The sequence below is a fragment of the Rana temporaria genome, chromosome 1 (genome assembly GCF_905171775.1).
Source record: "Rana temporaria chromosome 1, aRanTem1.1, whole genome shotgun sequence".
Taxonomy (NCBI): domain Eukaryota; kingdom Metazoa; phylum Chordata; class Amphibia; order Anura; family Ranidae; genus Rana; species Rana temporaria.
Genome location: NC_053489.1, coordinates 618,829,213 through 618,849,529, shown reverse-complemented (window position 1 = coordinate 618,849,529; position 20,317 = coordinate 618,829,213). Strand labels below are relative to the sequence as shown.

Genomic DNA, 20,317 nt, shown 5'->3' with positions numbered 1-20,317 from the left:
AGCAATAGATTCAGAATTTAACGTGTGCAAAGAAATTGATTGCCCCGGTTAATTTAGAGTGTCCAGATTAAAGAGAAGCCAAATTGATTTATCTGATTTGACCCCTCTGTCTGTTGCTCTGCAGAGCTATTTCCTGAATTTGTAAATTTGTGCTACTATAGGGTTTTATAAGGATCCTGGGAAAACGCAGGCTCCCTCGTTTGCAAAAGGAAGATTATTTTTCTTCTTGAGTGGATGACGTGGAATCATTTGACAGATTGAGCAACACCAGAACAAAGCACAAATGTTTTCCTGTGGTCTGTGTTGCTATCAACCTTGTAATGTTTTCATAGAGTTCTGTAAGGCAGTAATGTGTACATAAAGTAGACCTGGCAGAACCAGTTTTTTAACAACATTCTTGCTGCACAGAACTGGATCCATTGATCTGAAAAGTGGTCAATAAGCACAATTAAAATTTAAAACCAATATTTTATATGAAGATCTGGTCCATAGCTGGGGTGGCACTACACCATTATCAACAACAGATTTTGACCCATCTGAGCATCAGACTAACCCCTAGGCATGTGCTTTTCGTTTTGTTCCGAATCGAAATTCGGACGAATTTTTCATTATTCTGACATTCGGATGCATACGAATTCCTGAATTGTAATATTAACGAATTTACCGAATCCGAACGAACGTTTTCGAACCGAAAACAACTTCTATTCGAATCGAATTTGAAAACGATTCGATTCGAAAACCAATTCAAATGAAAATTGAAAGCAAATTTGAATCAAAATCTAAAAAATATAAATCGATTTCTAAAAAAGAATACAATAAAATAGAATATAAAATAATAAAACAATAGAATGAAAATCAAAGAATAGTAAAGAACAGAATGGAATTTAATAGAATGTAATCAAATACAATAGAATATGACCTAGCTTCTTCTATCTATCTTCCATTTTCTGAAAATCGAAAATCCATATAGAATGAACTCAAATTCGAATAGAAAAATATTAGAAGAGTAGAATAATGTGTGTGTGTGTGTGTGTGTGTGTGTGTGTGTGTGTGTGTGTGTGTGTGTGTATATATATATATATATATATATATATATATATATATATATATATATATATATATATATATATATATATATATATATATATATATATACACATACACACATTATTCTACTCTTCTAATATTTTTCTATTCGAATTTGAGTTCATTCTATGTGAATTTCGAATTTCAGAAAATGGAAGATAGATAGAAGATAGATAGAAAGAAGCCAGGTCATATTCTATTGTATTTGATTACATTCTATTAAATTCCATTCTGTTCTTTACTATTCTTTGATTTTCATTCTATTGTTTTATTATTTTATATTCTATTTTATTGTATTCTTTTTTTAGAAATTGATTTATATTTTTTAGATTTTGATTCAAATTTGCTTTCAATTTTCATTCGAATTTGTTTTCGAATTCGATTGAATAGAAATTGTTTTCGAATCCGATTTGAAATATTTTCGAATTCGACCGGATTTTTCGAAATTCGGTCGAAAACGAACGAATTGCGAAAACAAAATTTAACACATGTAACAAATCTAACTTAACGAAATTAAATAACAAATTAAAACGAAACAAAATTATCTGGTTTTGGATAATTCAGCATATTTTCCAGTCTAAATACAAATGTTCATGTAAATTTATCTAAAGCCAGAAGAAAAAATGTAACATATTGCACCTTGCCAATCTGCTATTGTGCTGGCTTCTTTCGTTTTTCTTTTTTGAGGTTCGTTTTTTTTTTTTTTACTAAGCTGTCCAGGAAAAGTGGCAGTTAGGGGGTTAAGACAAACCATTTAACACTGTAATGGGTGCTAACAATGGTCAGTGTTTATGTAAAATCTTTCTCCCAAAAGAAAACTGCTGTAACTGATTGCAAAGTTTTAGCTGGAGTTTGACTTTAATTGTTAGTCAAGTCCATCTAAATTTGCTAGTGCCATCTAAAGCCTCATACACACGATCGGACTTCCATAGGACAAATCCATGGAACTTGTTCTGCATACAGACGGCAGAACTTTTTCAGCCAACATACACAAAACTATGTTTTTCAGCTCTTTAGCGCCACCTTTTGGGCGACTTCTGCTAATGTTGTCTGATGGTTGGCATTGGTTCGGAGCATGCGTGTTTGTACTTTTGGATTTTAGTCCGACAGACTTGTGTACACAAGCGGCTATTTAAGGCTTGTTCATTCTTATAAGGTTGGAACTATTAAACTCATCCATTACGGTTGTGGTGAGGTAGGCCACAGTTCCCTAAATATGCCATGATCTAACCAGAGTTTTTTTGTTTCTTCCTAAAGGTTTCTTTTCATCCATTCAGAATGCCACACAATGCCAGCCATGTACACCAGGGTCATTTTGCAAGTAAGTTAATGTTTCTTTTCCTATTATATGATAAACTAACTTTTTAAACAGAGCTCTTTCCACTAGACATGTGCACTGCCATGTGCCGTTTTTTTTCGTTTGTTATTTTCGTTTTCTTTATTTTTTCGTAAATTCAGGAAATTCGAAAAAAAAAATTTCCGTTTTTCATTCGTTTTTTTTTTTTTTTTCGGAAATTCTTAAATTTCGAAAAAAAAAATAATTTTTTTTGCTTTTTTCGTAAATTCGGAAAATTTTCGGATTTCCTAAAAAGCAAAGAAACCAAAAAAAAAATAATTTTTGGAAATTCGGAAATTTAGGAATTTACGAATTTTTCAATTTTCGAAATTTCGATTTTTGACATTTCGCATTTTTCAGTTTTCGCATTTTTCAATTTCGAATTTTCGAAATTCGGCAATACGAGAATTCGAAAATTCGAAATTTGAAACATTTTATTCAATTTTCGAAATTTCGAATTTTCGAAATTCGGAAATACGAAAATTCGAAATTCGGAAAATTTGAAAAATGTGAAAAATTCGAAATCTGAAAAATACCAAATTTGAAAAATTCGAAAATTGAAAAATTCGAAATTGGAAAAGTGAAAAAAATCGAAATGTGAAAAATTCTAAAATTCGAATTTTTTTCGTATTTCCGAATTTCAAAATGAATTAGAAAAATTCGAAAATTGAAAAATTCGAAATCTGAAAAATTGGAAAATCGAAAATTCGGAATTTCGAAAATGGAAAAATTCGAAAATGGAAAAATTCTAAAATTCGGAATTTCGAAAATTCTAAAATCCGAAAATTTTTCGTATTTGCGAATTTCCGAAATTCGTAAAAAAAAAAGGAAATACGAAAATTTGTAAATTCAAAATTTTCGGAAGTCCGAAAATTCGTAAATACGAAAATTCGTAATTAACGAATTTTCGTAAAAAAACGAATTGGAAACAAAACAAATTGCACATGTCTACTTTCCACCCTGCTTGCACTTTAGTCCAAGGTTACCAAAGCTGTATTAAGAGTATGCATAGTGCTGTTTCCAATTTGGCAAGAAACAACCCAAGACGGCTAGTAAAATTCAGAGCAGACCACAAGTTGGCTTAGCTTTCCTTAAAGTGGATGTAAACCGGATTCATGAAATTTGAGCTGGGCACATATATCTGCAGTATTTTATTATCTCTCGTCAATGAGCTAAGTCCCATAGTTCTTTCCTGAACTGTTCCTCTGTTATTAGCCAGATAACTCCTGACAAATTCTCAGACACTTTAGACAAAGGCAGTCTGAATCTTCTGTCAGGGGAGGTTGCTAAAATAGATTAGCCGAGAGCAGGCCCTATTACAAAGCACCTCCTGAGAGTCTCTACTTACGATGAGAGGGGGAGTGTGCCTTTCCTCCAATCAGCAATTTTAGCTATCTTGGCTGTATGCCCAGACATCACACTCTGTGTTAACCAGGAAGAGAAAATCTTCTAACACGATTTCTAAACGGTATATAAATATGAAGACAGCAGATATACTTGTATGAAAAAGAGGGACCCCACAATCAGGAGAATGTCAGTGTTTGTAAGTCACCACATCCCTAGAGTTATGGAAAAAACATGAAATACCCCCTCAAGGGTGGGACTTTATAAGTGACACAAACACGTGAATGAGTAGAAAAATATATAGCAAATTTATTTAAACAATTTAAGTAAGGACATCGTACAGTGTCCTAGCAAGGATAAAAAACCACATGCAAGTGGTATACAGATCCTATTTGTAAAGCAATAAAACAGACATGAGACAAAAATTGGTCCAACCCGACAGCCGTTTCGGTATCTGTGATCCTTCTTCAAGGGGTATTACAGACGATCATTGTGTCAGAGAAATACATGTCTATTAGAAAAGAGATATATACACATATTACATAGAAAAAATTCAACTTAAACAATATTTACAACTCTAGTGACCGAAATTGTTAAAAAACATGGGGAAGGGGGAGACAAGAAAAGGACAGCCATACAACTATGTCATTTATCAAAACAGATATGAGTTACTTACAGTCAATAAGATCTGTAGATAGAGTCCTGTCTCAGTGTGAAAGTACGCCAAAAACAAGGGGAAAATGCTGTATATGGAGATCAATGTCTCTGTGTTCACGGGGAGGATATACAATCATAGCCTACCAAAAAGGTCCACGCCTAGGGAAGGAAGGGAAAGAGGAAAGAAGAAAAAAAAAAAAAAAAAAAAAAAAAAAAAAAAAAAAAAAAATAATAATAATATATATATATAATATGCATATATCATTATTTGTTGCATTCAAAGAGTTAAATGCAGACACACATTTATAGCAAAAAAGAGTAACCCCATAGAGCTGGTAATCCAAAAATGGAGAGTAACTTACCAGATATGGGAATCCATATAGGAGAGGGTATGCATGTGCCAGAGAACAAAAGTTCAGCCACAAGGAGACAAACTACCCAGATTATCCTATGTTTCAGGAAGGGTGGATTGCTGGGTGATCGCAGGCAGAGATCACTGGAAAAAGGAATTTAGGAGACTAGACTAGCCATACATATTATTTATATATACTCCTAAATTCCTTTTTCCAGTGATCTCTGCCTGCGATCACCCAGCAATCCACCCTTCCTGAAACATAGGATAATCTGGGTAGTTTGTCTCCTTGTGGCTGAACTTTTGTTCTCTGGCACATGCATACCCTCTCCTATATGGATTCCCATATCTGGTAAGTTACTCTCCATTTTTGGATTACCAGCTCTATGGGGTTACTCTTTTTTGCTATAAATGTGTGTCTGCATTTAACTCTTTGAATGCAACAAATAATGATATATGCATATTATATATATATATTATTATTTTTTTTTTTTTTTTTTTTTTTTTTTTTTTTTTTTCTTTTTCTTTTCTCTTTCCCTTCCTTCCCTAGGCGTGGACCTTTTTGGTAGGCTATGATTGTATATCCTCCCCGTGAACACAGAGACATTGATCTCCATATACAGCATTTTCCCCTTGTTTTTGGCGTACTTTCACACTGAGACAGGACTCTATCTACAGATCTTATTGACTGTAAGTAACTCATATCTGTTTTGATAAATGACATAGTTGTATGGCTGTCCTTTTCTTGTCTCCCCCTTCCCCATGTTTTTTAACAATTTCGGTCACTAGAGTTGTAAATATTGTTTAAGTTGAATTTTTTCTATGTAATATGTGTATATATCTCTTTTCTAATAGACATGTATTTCTCTGACACAATGATCGTCTGTAATACCCCTTGAAGAAGGATCACAGATACCGAAACGGCTGTCGGGTTGGACCAATTTTTGTCTCATGTCTGTTTTATTGCTTTACAAATAGGATCTGTATACCACTTGCATGTGGTTTTTTATCCTTGCTAGGACACTGTACGATGTCCTTACTTAAATTGTTTAAATAAATTTGCTATATATTTTTCTACTCATTCACGTGTTTGTGTCACTTATAAAGTCCCACCCTTGAGGGGGTATTTCATGTTTTTTCCAGATATACTTGTAAAACCTATGTAGGGAGATTTGGTTTATCCCTGTGTATCTGAGGCTGTTCACTTCACTGGGTGTATGGGGGGTTTACATCCACTTTAATTTAATTTAAAATTCTGTGTAACCCACTCTATCTGGATTTCAGATAGTTGCTTGCATGTAGGATGGGTTAATCGTCGTCGTGATGATTGGACTCCTGTAAATTGCTATCTGTGCCTATTTTACAATGTGCGTTTGAACTTAAAGCGGAGTTCCAACCACAATTAGCATTTTTTAAATGTACGTCCTTTCATCCTGCGTTTTTATAATATAAATCTGGTCACTTACTATTTTACAATCCGCCGCCGATCCGCATAGATATTCAAAAAAGATAGTTTATAAAACTATATCTACACCGTTGTCATTTTGCTTGTGGGCATTGTGAAGCCTACAGGCACTTACTTCCTGGAAGTCTTGGATGGGGAGTGATAATTGGACAGCGCACTGCATCCTGGGAAATGATGACACACATTTCCCAGGAGCATTAGAGGGAGATGATGCCAGAATCCTAGGTGGTTTCAAAGGCAGATTTCGTGGGACTGCATAGCAACAGGCATTTCCAGATGAGTAAAAAAAAAAAAAATTATTTTTCTTTTTTAGTCGTAAGCTACAGTTTTTAAAGAATTTTTTTTTTTTTTTTGATGGAACCTCCACTTTAATTACTGACTTTTCTCTATAGACATGTTGCAGTCTGACAGTGCAATCTGCAATAGCTTTACCAATCACTACACTACCAGTCAAAAGTTTTAGAACAAACCAATTTTTTAATTTTTTTCAATTTTTTTATGCAGTTTAATATCTCCATGTACTCTGAAAATAAAGCATAGAACAAATGGACATAAAAAGTAAATCACAGAATCATGTTCTTTAACAGTGTAATCTAATTTTTTAACTCAAATCAAAGTAGCCTCCTTTTGCAGATATATCAGCAGAACGCACTTTCTACAACAGAAATCAAACATTGTTCTAAACGTTCTTCCCAACACTGTTGCAGATGTTTCCACAAATGTGTTGCACTTGTAGGTTGCATTGCTTTCACCCTTCGGTCCAGATCATCCCAAACCAGCTTGATTGGCTATAAGTCTGAAACCTGTGCTGGCCATTCCATGATTTGAAGCCTCCCGTCTTATTTTTTTTCTTCTAAGGTAGTTCTGACACAGCCTGGAGGTATGATTTGGGTCATTATCTTGTAGAATGAACCCCTGACCAACTAGATGTATTTTAAAGGGTATTGCATGGTGCTGAAAAATGCTGTGGTAGTTGTTTAGGTTCCGGATGCCACTCGCTCTGTGCAAGGATCCAGCAGAAGAGCCCCAGACCATCACGTTTCCTCTTGGATGTTTGATACTTGGTGTCACACTGAGGAACCATTCTTTCACCTACTCGGCAGCATACAAACACCCTGGGTGGTGAACCAAAGATCTCAAATTTAGATTCATAGGTCCAGAAGACCGTCTTCCAGTCTTCAGTAGTCCAATTTTCAAATTTTTCAAATATCGAATTTTCGTATTTCCGATTTTTTTCAATTTTCGAATTTTTCCATTTCAAATTTTTTTCATTTCGAATTTTTTCATTTCGGAAATTCGAAATTCGGAAATTCAGAATTCGGAAATTTGAAACATTTTTCAATTTTCGAAATTTGAAACATTTTTCAATTTTCGAAATTTGAAACATTTTTCAATTTTCGAAATTTGAAACATTTTTCAATTTTCGAAATTTGAAACATTCAAACTTTTCGAAATTTGAAACATTCAAACTTTTCGAAATTTGAAACATTCAAACTTTTCGAAATTTGAAACATTCAAACTTTTCGAAATTTGAAACATTCAAACTTTTCGAAATTTGAAACATTCAAACTTTTCGAAATTTGAAACATTCAAACTTTTCGAAATTTGAAACATTCAAACTTTTCCAATTTTCCAATTTTCGATTTTTTCAAATCGAAAATTGGAAAATTGGGAAATTGAAAATTGGAAAAATTCGAAAATGGAAAAAATCGAAAATTCGGAATTTCGAAAATGGAAAAATTTGAAAATGGAAAAATTCGAAAATGGAAAAATTTGTAAAAAAAAAACAGATTCTTCCAGTCTTCAGTAGTCCACTGGCAGTGCTTCAGGGCCCAGGCAAGCCTCTTCTTTTTTTGCCATCTTGGCAATGGTTTTCTTACAGCTGAGCTCGAAGTCTTCTCTTCACAGTTGAAATGGAGTCTTGCTTTGATCAGTGTTGGGCAGTGATTCTGTTGTGGCTTTTGGTCTGCCAGACCTCAGCCTATCAGTTTCTTCCAGTTTCTAAGTGCCTTTTGATGGTGTAGGAAACTACTCACTGCCACCTTGGCTTTTTTTTTTCTCTAAAGGAAAGAATCTGAAGGAAAGTTATAATTGTCTTCCTTTTGTTAATTGCCTTTTTCTTGCCATTTTGAGAGCAATATACTACTTCCCGCAGTACAATACTGTCCAAATATTGCTTAAAGCGGGGTTCCAACCACAATTGGCATTTTTTTGAATGTATGTCCTTTCATCATGCGTTTTTATAATATACATCCGGTCACTATTTTACAATACGCTGCCGCTCTGCATAGTTATTAAAAAAAGATAGTTTATAAAACTATGTCCACACCGTTGTCATTTTGCTTGTGGGCATTGCGAAGCCCACAAGCACTTACTTCCTGGAAGTCTTGGATGGGGAGTGATAATTGGGTAGCGCACTGCATCCTGGGAAATTACACACATTTCCCAGGAGCATTAGAGGGAGCTGATGTCAGGATCCTAGGTGATTCCAAAGGCAGATTTCAAGGGACCGCATAGCAACAGGCATTTCCAGATGAGTAAAAAAAAAAATATTTTTTTCTTTTTTAGGTCTAATGAGCACAATAATGAAAAAAAAATTTGGGATGGAAACTCCACTTTAAAGGAGAAGTCCAGCCTGAGCTCATTTGGCTGGACTTTTGGGTCATAGGAGTGCAATTAGTTTTGCACTCCTCTGACCCGTTTTCAGCAGAGAGCGGTCATAAGTCCCCAAGAATCAGTCCAGGCACTGTGTCACCCCGACTCTATAAGTCTGGATCTGGCAGGTGCCTTGACTGATAGCCGTCTCAGTGAGCTCTTGAGACGGCCGCTCCCCGGCACTCCACAGCTCTGCGCTCCAGTGAGCTTGGAGAAGCAGAGCAGAAGAGCTGCTGACTGATAGGCAGCAGCTCTATGCTCAGGGAGCTGAGAGAACCCGAGCCATCGGTGGTGTTCGATGGCTCTGTTCTCAGTAAAGAGGTGGCAGGGGACAGATGCAGCATCGGACCAATTCTGCATCCACCTAGGTAAGTATGATTAGGGAAAAAACAAACAAACCCGTACATCTTCTTTTAAGAGGGTGTAGTAACAGTCTGTTTCAGCACTGCTTTTATACAGAGAGCTTGTAAGTAATCGAGAAAATGTTGGACACCTGTAGGAATTGTTAGTATTCACTTTCAAGGCTTGATTTACTTGCATCGCTGCAGAATAACTGTGAGTTCCTCTGGCAGTTTTACCTTTGTACCATTTCAAGTTATTCATTGGACCTAAACTTTGTAAAATTCAATAAAAACTGGAAAGCTAGGGGTTTGGCAGTATTTCTTGCTGCATTTTGACAAAAGTTAATCTACCATAGAAAAGCTGCATGACAAACTAACAAAACAGGTATTTTATATTCAGTTTATAGAGGAGGTGCCTTCTTACCCTGGAACCAAATTGGGGGGGGGGGGGGGGGAGGAGAGGAGGGAAACGCTTGAAAAAGTTAAAAATACAAAGCGCATGCAGTCTGGTGGCTTGTCTGTATACATTTGGCAGGACTGTTATTCTGCGAGTAGTTTCACCAGGGGCAAAATGGCATTTTGTATGATGTGTTTTTGTGATGTAATACATGCATGTCAATGGGGTAATGTACTAATCGTATGTCTGAATTTTCCCAGTACTAGCAGCTGCACCAGCTGTGCTCTGTGTCCTGCTGGGGAGGAGGCTGTAAATAGCGGCTCGGCAGACTGCACTCCATGTAGTCCTGGTAAAGTACATGTTTAATTTTACTATGATATTGAAAACTGAATCTCCAGAAGAACAGCTTAAAGCGGGAGTTCACCCGAAAAAATGTTTTTAATGCTACATAGGCAGATATGCACAATACAATACACTAGTTACATGAACTGTATGATTTGACAACTCCGTTATGCACAATGTAGGATGTAGCTTGTCAAGCAAGTGTGTATTAAAGTGGAGGTTCACCCAAAAACTCAATTTTTAACCTTAGATTGGGCCTAATTACGGGAAGCAGAATCGGGTGTTTTGGTTAAAATCAATGCAGTACTTACCTTTTTTAAAATCGATGTTCTCCCGCCGCTTTCCGGGTATGGTCTTCGGGACTGGGCATTCCTATTTGATTGACAGCCTTCCGACGGTCGCATACAGCGCGTCACGAGTTGCCGAATGTTGGTACGGCGCCTGCGCACCGACGTCCGGCTACTTTCGGAAACTGGTGACGCGCTGTATGCGACGGTCGGAAGGCTGTCAATCAAGTAGGAACGCCCAGTCCCGCAGCCCATACCCGGAAGCGTCGGGAGAACATCTATCTCAAAAAAGGTAAGTACTGCATTGATTTTAACCAAAACACCCGATTCTGTTTTCCGTAATTAGGCCCAATCTAAAGTTAAAAATTTACTTTTTGGGTGAACCTCCACTTTAATACACACTTGCTTGACAAGCTACATCCTGCATTGTGCATAACGGAGTTGTCAAATCATACAGTACATGTAACTAGTGTATTGTATTGTGCATATCTGCCTATGTAGCATTCTTTCAGGCATTGGGGGCAGGTGAAGTAGCAGATAAATTTGTTAGAGGAAAAGAAGACCTTGGCAGGATGATGGTGAAGAGAGGTCCTTGGCAGGGTGATGATGAAAAAGAGAGGACCTCAGTAGGTTGATGCTGGCTTATGGTCCAAAGAGAAGGAAGTTGCAGAGCTATAACAGGAATTGGTGGCGTTACCCCTCAGTCTATGTAACATGTAATGATACATAGACTCAAGTGTGATTTGAACACAGATTATTTCAACTACTCATGTAGATTATTAGGTGGTATGTCATTTATTTAAACATCTCTTGTAATAGAAAAAAAGCATGACGGGACCTCTTTAATGTGAGATCTGAGGTCAAAAAGACCTCATATTTACACTTTAAATGCAATAAAAAAAAAGTACCCTTTTTAAGACTATTGGGCAAAAGTGACGTTTGATGTAGCTTCTGTCTTCCAATGGTATGAACCCAAGTGGGGGCCATCTTTCCCTCACTTTGCATCCATACTGTGGAGTGGTGGGAGGGGGGGGGGGGGTGTGCACCTTTCCCGCTGCCGATTTTTTTTATTTTTAAAGCGATCTTGCTGTGAATCTGCCACAGAGGCCACTTTTAAAATGATACTGGGCTTATGGCAGCTACTTTATTCATATCTGTGTTCTTACGCAAGATTGTGAGTGAGCCCGCTCCCTTGGCTGAGAAGCAAACCCACAAATTAATGGTCTCAGGATGCATTACACAGGACTGATGGTAGCGCTCGCCGTTTCTTCTGGATGCCCCAAACAATCAGAAAGGTGATCAGAGAAAATTACTTTACCCCAGTCCTCAGCAGGCCAATCCCTGTACCTTTTGTAGAATATCAGTCTGTCCCTGATGGTTTTTCCTGGAGAGAAGTGGCTTCTTTGCTGCCCTTCTTGACACCAGGCCATCCTCCAAAAGTCTTCTCCTCACTGTGCATGCAGATGCATTTGCACTTGCCTGCTGCCATTCCTGAGCAAGCTCTACACTAGTGGTGTGCGGATCCCACAGCTGAATCAACTGTAGGAGACGGTTCTGGCGCTTGCTGGACTTTCTTGGGTGCCCTGAAGCCTTCACAAATGCAGTGGAAATGTTTTTTTTTTTTTTATAAGATTAAGTAAATTTTCATGACAAAGGGGGACTTTGTAATTCACCTGATCTCTCTTCATAACATTCTGGAGTATATGCAAATTGCCATCATAAAAACTGAGGCAGCAGACTTTGTGAAAATTCATATTTGTGTCATTCTCAAAACTTTTGGCAACGGTTGTAGGTAACCAGAACATGCCAGATACCGGCAAGTTCTAGGCACCCCTAAGTGCATGCTAGGTAGCATTTTTAATTTCTTGCTTATGTGGATGGGGTAGGGGTGGGGGCTCGGGCCCGTAGACAGGATGGTGGGCTGTTTGTTAAGGATAGGGAAGGTGTTCCCCACTGTAGACGGGGTAGGGGGGCTCCCTACTGTCAATTAAGGCTCGGCTCAATAGGCTTCAATTGGGAAGCTGCAGAAAAAGAAGAAAAAAAAATGCAAATTGCACCAAAAAAAAAAAAAAAAATGTGTGTGAAAAAAACGCAAAGCACTGCAGAAACGGATCAAAAGCAAATTGCATAGGTGTGAACCAGGCCTAAGAAGGGCTTATCACTGTGAATAAGGGATGGGCTGGCCATTGTTGACTGGGTAGGGTCCCCTCCGCTGTGGACAGGGTAAAGGGCTCTAAGAATTTAGTATTTTTTGCAAAGTAAAATTTTACCACATTCACTGAGCTCTGGGGAAAGTTCCCTTGCAAAGTTCAACTTCCAATACAAATTGAATAGCTTATTTGCCTTTAGTAAATGAACCCTGAGTATAGATGTCATTGGATCAAATGGAAATCTATGAAAATGTAGCATGAATAACCCATATTTCTCCCTCCTGTTAGGAATGTATAAAGGACCCAAAGACCCAAGATGTCTGCATTGCCGAGATGGTGAATACCAAGCGGAGTCGGGAGCGGATCGCTGTAACGTGTGCCCTATAGATCACTATTGTCCAGTAAGTAGATTGCTGATGCATTATTCTAAATTACTTTGATATTTTCCGTTTTAGTATATTGTGATTGCAAACCAACATGTGCACCCAACATACATATACTTGTGTGCTATAAATTGTATTCCACCAGATATCTGGCAGAATTAATTATTATATTTATATATATACATACACATTTTTCAAAATGCTTTGAAGAGGAGAGAGAAGCGCCAAGCCAGTCCTTTTAAACAGCTTAGGAATTTATTCAGTATATAAGTATAAAACAACACTAAAAACTTGTGTGAAAATTGTTGGCGCACTTGCAAAGTGCTAGAGCGGGTGGCAACTTCCACATGCAGTGTCACAGGAGGGCCGCCGGAAAGTCTTTATTGAGGGATCCACGAGCACAGTGTGTTAGCCGCAGCTGGAGCCTCAATGAGCCTCATTGAGATGTCGGCTGGGTGTGAGTGGTCCAGGGCTGCAAACTGGGGAGCCACCCACACGCTGTCCGGCCAATTGGAATGCATTTCAAAGGCACGGCCTCGCCTTCTTCATTAGCTCCTTTTGTTCACAATGATTGGGTTCCCCAACCGTCACCTGAAGCAGCCTCACTCCCTTTTACAGCGTTCATTTCGAGACTTTTTTTTTTAGAGACTAATTTTGGGGGTTCATCCCCCAGAACTTTTAATTCACTCACCATTCACATGGTTGCACCTTCATGTATCCGCATGCAGATGCATGCCTTTTCATTTAAATTTTAAACTTTAATCTTTTTCATAAAATGGTTTAGCGCTGAACATTATCCAAATATTGTGTATGTGTTCCCTCCTAATAACAAAATGCTTTGCATGGTATATTCAATTGACCGAAAGGGAGCAAATCACTACTGTGGTCATATACAATAAGGGTGGATCCCAAAGGTAAAGTATAGGTGGTAAATCTAGAACCTTCTGAATCTCAAAAAGGACAGCACTTGCTTTCTCTGCTTTTTTTATTTCTTCTAAAGGGCACCATAGCTGTCAAGTATCCTAAATATAGTATTTTTTTTGTGTGTGTAGAGCCCTGACATCGGTCCTATAACCTGTCCAGAAGATGCATTCTGCCCTGCTGGAAGCACAGAGCCCAGTTACTGTATGGAGACGTTCCTGCGGAAGTCTGGGGACTCCTGTGAAATGGCCCCTCTCACTATAGTGCTTCTTGTTGTCTGCGCAGCTGGTAAGCTGGAATACAGTGCTGCCTTACTTTATGTAGAAGTGACTTATTTTTTTCCCAATTCTTCCTACCTTAAACCAATGGAACCTCTTAGCAAAAAATGTAACTCTGTCTAACTGCCATACCATATCACAATACTTTGAAGCCTCATGCACACTGGACGTTTTTACAGCTGCTGTTTTTGGCTTCAGACTTTTTTTGTTTTTTTTGTTTCTACAGTCAAACTCTTCAGCATGTTACCCTCTGTGTCCATGCACACGTAGGCTGTTATCAACTGTTTTTGGATGGAAAACCCCCCACAAAACTAGTGGGTTCTGAGAGGCCTATTTCAGCTGTAAAAATGCTCTAACGTCAAACGCCTAAAAGCGCTGATAGATGCTCAAAAACACTGTCAGAAGTTTTTTCACCTTTTAATGCATAGGATGCATTAAGGTGAAAAAACACAAGCCTTTACAACCCCTTTAAGGCCTCATGCACACAGGATGTTTTTACTGCCACTTTTAGGGGTGTCAGGTGGTGGCGTTTTTTTTCCCTGATTCAAAACGCCCCTCCATGTTTAGAAGCTTTTAGGGGCAGGGTCAGTGCGTCCAGGAGCAGAAGAGTTTGGGCAGAAAAAAGGTTTGACGCTTCTAGGCGTGTTTAGTGCTTGAATGTTAATTAATTTCAATGGCCAGAATAAATTATTATTTTGGCCAATGAAATGAATTGGTGCCCAAGCACTTGATGCCTGTAAACATGCCTAAAGTATTAGGCACTTTTACAAGCATCAGTCTTTTTTTCTGCAAAGACGCTGCTGCCAGGGGGGGGACTCTGAGAGATTTAACGTCCTGTGTGCATGAGGCATAACAGTCGGCCCACTAGAGCTCACAGAGCAATCCTGAAGAACCTTATGGCCAAAGATGGCATCAAATGAGGTCTGAACATCCACCTGGTAAAACTTGATGAATGTTTTGCAAATCTAAGAAACGGATACCGGATGCTGGAAATTGTATATTATCCTTTCCAGGTGCATCTTCATGGCAGCACACAATGGGTTGTGGATCCGCCCCCACAATCTGATATGACTGGTTAACTATAAATCAAAGACAGACCCGGCTCACAGCATTCTCTGTAACTCTCACCATTTGGGCGGGAATCTGTATGCCGCCATAAATATGCACCAAGAAAGGAAAATTATGGAAGGGCGAGTATACAATTTTCCATTTTCCTGGTGCATTATGGCAGCATACAATGGGGACTAACTCTCCATACGGGAGGGTGCAAGAAAAATGTTGTAATCGGTAGCGCAAGTATGCACCATGAATTTTCCAAATTTTACGATCGTGAGCCGGGTTCACCTATTAACGTGTAATGAAAGTATTCTGGGAGAACCATATTGCTGACTTGCAAATAGCCTCAGGAGACACTCGGCTGTCCACAGAGCTGGCACTGGCCTAGTTAAATGTGCTCCTAAGACCTCCGAAAAAGAAGGCCTTGTGAAGAGTAGGCTCTTTTAATTGTCTTAACAATTTAGTAGGTGATTGTACGTGTTGATGTTTACTGACCCTGTCATAAGTGACATGGGAACCAAGTACAGATTTCAGCTTTCCTGAATGAAAAGGTAGCTGCAAAGCAGGTCACTAGAGTTAGATTAACATCCAGGAGATGTGGTTCTCTCACTCAACCAAGAAAGACGGTAAATGTATTTCCTGGTTAAATTGGAAATTGCTAAAGTTGAAGAAAAAAAACAAAAAAAACACAACAAGCACAGGAAGTTGAAGTCATGCAAGATAGAAAACCTCCAATCAATTCTATTATTTATAAATCTGGGAGACTAGATGATCTGTAGGTTTATCAGACACCTACTTGTCCAAACTCATCCACCAGGTTCAGTGCCTCCCCTTCGGTCTGTACATCTCTCCCAGGGCATCCACAAAGGTCTTACTGTCTGCAATAGCAACAGGAAAAATTTAGTAGAACTTCCACAAGAGACTATCCATCCCCTGATGGAGAAAGTCAAAGGTGCTTTGGAAGTGAAGTCTCTTCTAGCAGAACCAGTACCAGAGTATCCTTGGTTCCATCAACTTTGGTAACCTGGCTGACTGGAAGAGATCGAAAGATGCCATTAGTAATATCAGTGCCTGAGCATGCTCTGATCGCCACCCTGGAAAGTCTCTAGCCAGGAAACTGAGCATGAGAGGCAGGAAGTGATGCAGCCTCTGTTACCAGAGTGTACTTGCATTGCTGCCACCATCTTGGAAATGGCAAATGCCCATAAAACAGAGATGAAAAGTAAAAAGCATATGGAAAGCAAAGGGAAACGTTGTCGCTTATGTTAAAGCCTTCTATGACAGATCTGCGCCAACCATATAGCTCATTTAGAGACTGTACAGGAAGCACTTCTACCTAGAAGAGGCTTAACCTGGCTGGGGCAACAAACGGTAAGGGATACCTTGTGACTCTAGTCCTGATCAGATGAGGGAGAAAAAAAAAAAGACTGCTGTGAGCCGGGTCTGTCTTGATTTTATAGTTAACCAGTCCTGTCAGGTTGTGGGGGCAGAGCCACAACCCATTGTATGCTGCCATGATGCACCAGGAAAGTGATCTTTTACAGGTTAGGGCCACCAAATCAAACCTGTCTCACAGAGGTGAGGGCAGTAAGGAAAGCAACCTCATGAGCTGGAGTAGTATCCCCGACAGGTTCAAAGGAAGGTTTATATGGAGCCAACAGAACCAGGCTGAGATCTGCCGAATCGCAGGGGAACGTATACTGGACCTTACAGCTTTGTTTTGCCATTGTCCAATCTCCTGAAGGCAGCATAACCATATGTACCTGAAATACTTGGTGTGTTCCTATGAAATGGCAGTTTTAGAATACAATAATCCTTATATCTCCTGCTATCAAATGAAGAAATTAAAGCGGGAGTTCAACCAATTCCTTTTTTTTTTTTTTTTTTTTTTCCTTAGCTTCCTGCTCGTTTTGTCTAGGGGAATTGGCTATTTGTTTTAAAATATGATCCGTACTTACCCGTTTTCGAGATGCATCTTCTTCCGTCGCTTCCGGGTATGGGTCTTCGGGAATGGGCGTTCCTTCTTGATTGACAGTCTTCCGAGAGGCTTCCGACGGTCTCATCCATCGCTTCTTTCGGAAAATCGTGACGCGATGGATGCGACCGTCGGAAGCCTCTCGGAAGACTGTCAATCAAGAAGGAACGCCCATTCCCGCAGCCCATACCCGGAAGCGACGGAGAGGATGCATCTCGTAAACGGGTAAGTACTGCTCATATTTTAAAACAAATAGCCGATTCCCCTAGACAAAACGAGCAGGAATCTAAGGCTAAAAAGTGCCCTCTAAGGGTGAACCACCGCTTTAAGAGTTTTTCACAGATTCCAACCCTTATAAAGCCTCATACACACGATCAGACTTCAACAAACTTTTCCTTGGATTTTTGTCCAACGGGCACACCCATAGCATACACACGCTCTGACTTTTCTGCAAACTTTCCCAACATCACGTATTTTTTCTGCTCTTTACGGCCACCCTTTGGTCAACTTGTGTTATTGTTGGTTGATTTTAACATTGGTTCTGGGCATCCGCGTTTGTACTTTGTTGGTCGGACTAGGCACCATCGAACTTTTCTTGCCGAAAAAGTTTGTCCGTTTGCAGAGCGAACTTGTCTGATGAAAACCAAAAAAGTTTGTCCGATGGAGCCTACACCCGGTCGGATTTTTTTTTTTTTTTTAAAACGTTCTCATTTTGAAGTTTGTTGGCAAAAAGTCTGACGGTGTGTACGGGCCTTTAGTATAATTTAGCTATGGCCTGCTGTCTTTATTTGGTCATGGAAGAACTTGGTGACTCTTAATATCCTAATAATTTATGGGAGGTGGTACATTTGTCCATATGTTATGAAATGCTCATTACTGCCATGGTGTTAGTAATTGTTGCTATTCTCTTCTCCTCCTGTACAGTATTGTTGTTTGCTGTGATTTATGTGGTGAGGAAGCACAGAATGGCAGAGCAAAGACAACCTATGACCGCTTTCACACCAAAGTCTCCCCTACTAAAATCGCAACGTTCATCAAGCTCCATATACGGGCTCGACTACGACGCAGAACCTGTGTATGCTGGATGGTGACCAGCTTAGATTTGGCAAGACAGTAGTTTAATGTAAAAAGAAAAAAAAATTGTACAGTTTGTGAATAATCTGTATTTAATGTTCCTGTTAGATTTCTCAAGCTATATATAGTGTAGAGCCAGGCACCTGTAAAGACTTGTATAGTAGAGAATGTAAATATTGGTGCTTTGTATATGGCAGATGCTTGTTAGTTGACTGTCCAATGCTTTTGTTGTATAGAATATTTTCTTTGCAGAACTGAAGTTTTTTTTTTTTTAATCATTATTAATAATAGATGTGGTTATACCTCATAAAATGTTTGAAGCTTTACAATATGGGTAAAACTGCTGTGCACAACAATTGTGCAAGTTATCTGTGTAACAGGAAAAAATGAGCAAAAAGATATTTGTTTTGTGTTCCTATTTGTAACTTATTTCATTTTGAACATTCTGGGTCAGAACCTTTTTGTCAGAATTTCATTACTGCCTGGGCCCCCCTTATATTGTTATATTTGTCCTATGATAGGTTGTCACCAGGACTGACTGTGAGGGGAGATCAAACTGTCTCATTTCCTATTGTCTGGGGAAACCTCCCCAGTGGGCACACAGAAACCAAAAACCAGACCGATCTTCTAACCCTTTACCAATTCTGTCAAAAACTGGACAAAAGGAAAGGCCGGAGTTCCACTTTTACTTTCCAGACTTCAATGGTAATCTAAACCAGTGGTCATCAACCCTGTCCTCAGGGCCCACTAACAGGCCAGGTTTGCAAGATAACTGAAATACATCAGAGGTGATATCATTTGCTGCTCAGTGATTGCAGTATTCTAGCCTGCATCTCCCCAAGGTAATACATAAAACCTGGCCTGTTAGTGGGCCCTAAGGACAGGTTTGATGACCTCTGACATATATTTTGCGGTTTGCAAGTGGTTTAGTGGGATTATAGCTGAAGATATCAGCCATAACCCAGGTATTGTTGGTTTGTGTTTTTCAGGCGGGGGGCTAGTTTTTTCTTTCAGAAGCGGTGGTGGAGTCTCTCAGGCTTACCTATTCTGCCAGCTCGCCCGCACAGGCGATCAAAAAGTAGATTCACTTTGATCGACTCTCTGGCCTTGGAAGAATGGAGTGACGTTGCTTTCGATCCAGGGCGAAATTAAACAATTATTGTTTTAAAAAAAAAAAAATTTTGCCAAATAAATTGCATTTGAAAAACTGCTGCGCAAATACCATGGGACATAAAAAATTGCAACGATTGACATTTTATTCCCTAGGGTCTCTGCTAAACAAATACTATATAATGTTTGGGGATAAAAGTAATTTTCTAGCAAAAGAAATCAGTATTTTTAACTTTATAATTACAAAGTGAGTGCAGCGCTAAACTAATTACAAAACGTGTGAATGAAATAAGTGAATAATACAATCCTTAAAGAATTTTCCACAAAAAAAAAATGTTCAAAAAGGGAAAAAACGAAAGCAGAGTCCCATTCAAATTCTAATCCGAAAATGTCTGTGAACAGTTAACTCCAAAGTAGACCAAGATGAATTGCAAGAAAAGCAGTTAGTGACCCCAATCTTCCCATAAATCAAAAACGTGTTTAGGTCACCACCGAAGTGTATGGTAGCCTTCTTACCAAAAAGCCGTGACTGCGGATCACAGTCTCACCAAGCCCAGGGAAATACGGTCTGACCAAAACCAATGTTGTATCCGGAACACTAGCTAGTATTTTAATGTTGCTCAAAATGAAAAACAAAAGCTTCCATAGTGCAGTATGTTAATTCAGATAATTTAATAAAAGAATAAATTGCACTTACAGCAACAGTCACGACTTTTTGGTAAGCAGGCTACCATACACTTGGGTGTTGACCTGAACACGATTTATGGGAAGATTGGTGTCCCTAACTGCTTTTCTTGCAATTCATCTTGGTCTACTTTGGAGTTAACTCTTCACAGACTTTTTCGGATTAGAATTTGAATGAGACTCTGCTTTAGTTTTCCCTTTTCTAAAAAATGTTTGTGGAAAATTCTTTAAGGATTATATTATTCACTTATTTCATTCACATGTTTTGTAATCAGTTTAGTGCTGCAATCACTTTGTAATTACATTTTGTCTAGGTTTTTTGTACTGAACTTATAAGTGCTGGCTGCTTTTCATTTTCAGTTTTTTCACTCAGTCATTTATTTTTTAGAGCAGCGTTGGCCCCTCGGGCTTCTTTTTCTTACTG

The 20,317-nt window shown here is 38.7% G+C and overlaps 1 protein-coding gene and 2 long non-coding RNA genes across 3 annotated transcripts in view; 2 read left to right on the top strand and 1 right to left on the bottom strand.

The window, feature by feature from the left end:
* The window catches only part of LOC120924368 (tumor necrosis factor receptor superfamily member 9-like), a 37,583-nt gene extending 19,066 nt beyond the window's left edge, over positions 1-18,517 (top strand). The window contains exons 5-9 of the mRNA XM_040335292.1: positions 2,344-2,407; positions 9,894-9,982; positions 12,701-12,813; positions 13,848-14,004; positions 17,950-18,517. Of these exons, the coding sequence (XP_040191226.1) occupies positions 2,344-2,407; positions 9,894-9,982; positions 12,701-12,813; positions 13,848-14,004; positions 17,950-18,116 (590 nt within the window). The 3' untranslated portion in view covers positions 18,117-18,517. The remainder of the gene's footprint in view (positions 1-2,343; positions 2,408-9,893; positions 9,983-12,700; positions 12,814-13,847; positions 14,005-17,949) is intronic.
* Positions 4,052-4,934, bottom strand: LOC120924369. The gene is made up of 3 exons (XR_005746360.1): positions 4,786-4,934; positions 4,443-4,582; positions 4,052-4,277 (listed from the first exon to the last, which is right to left on the bottom strand). It is a non-coding gene; the product is annotated as an uncharacterized LOC120924369 (long non-coding RNA).
* Positions 4,956-5,856, top strand: LOC120924370. The gene is made up of 3 exons (XR_005746361.1): positions 4,956-5,127; positions 5,326-5,465; positions 5,631-5,856. It is a non-coding gene; the product is annotated as an uncharacterized LOC120924370 (long non-coding RNA).
* Positions 18,518-20,317: the final 1,800 nt, after the last annotated feature.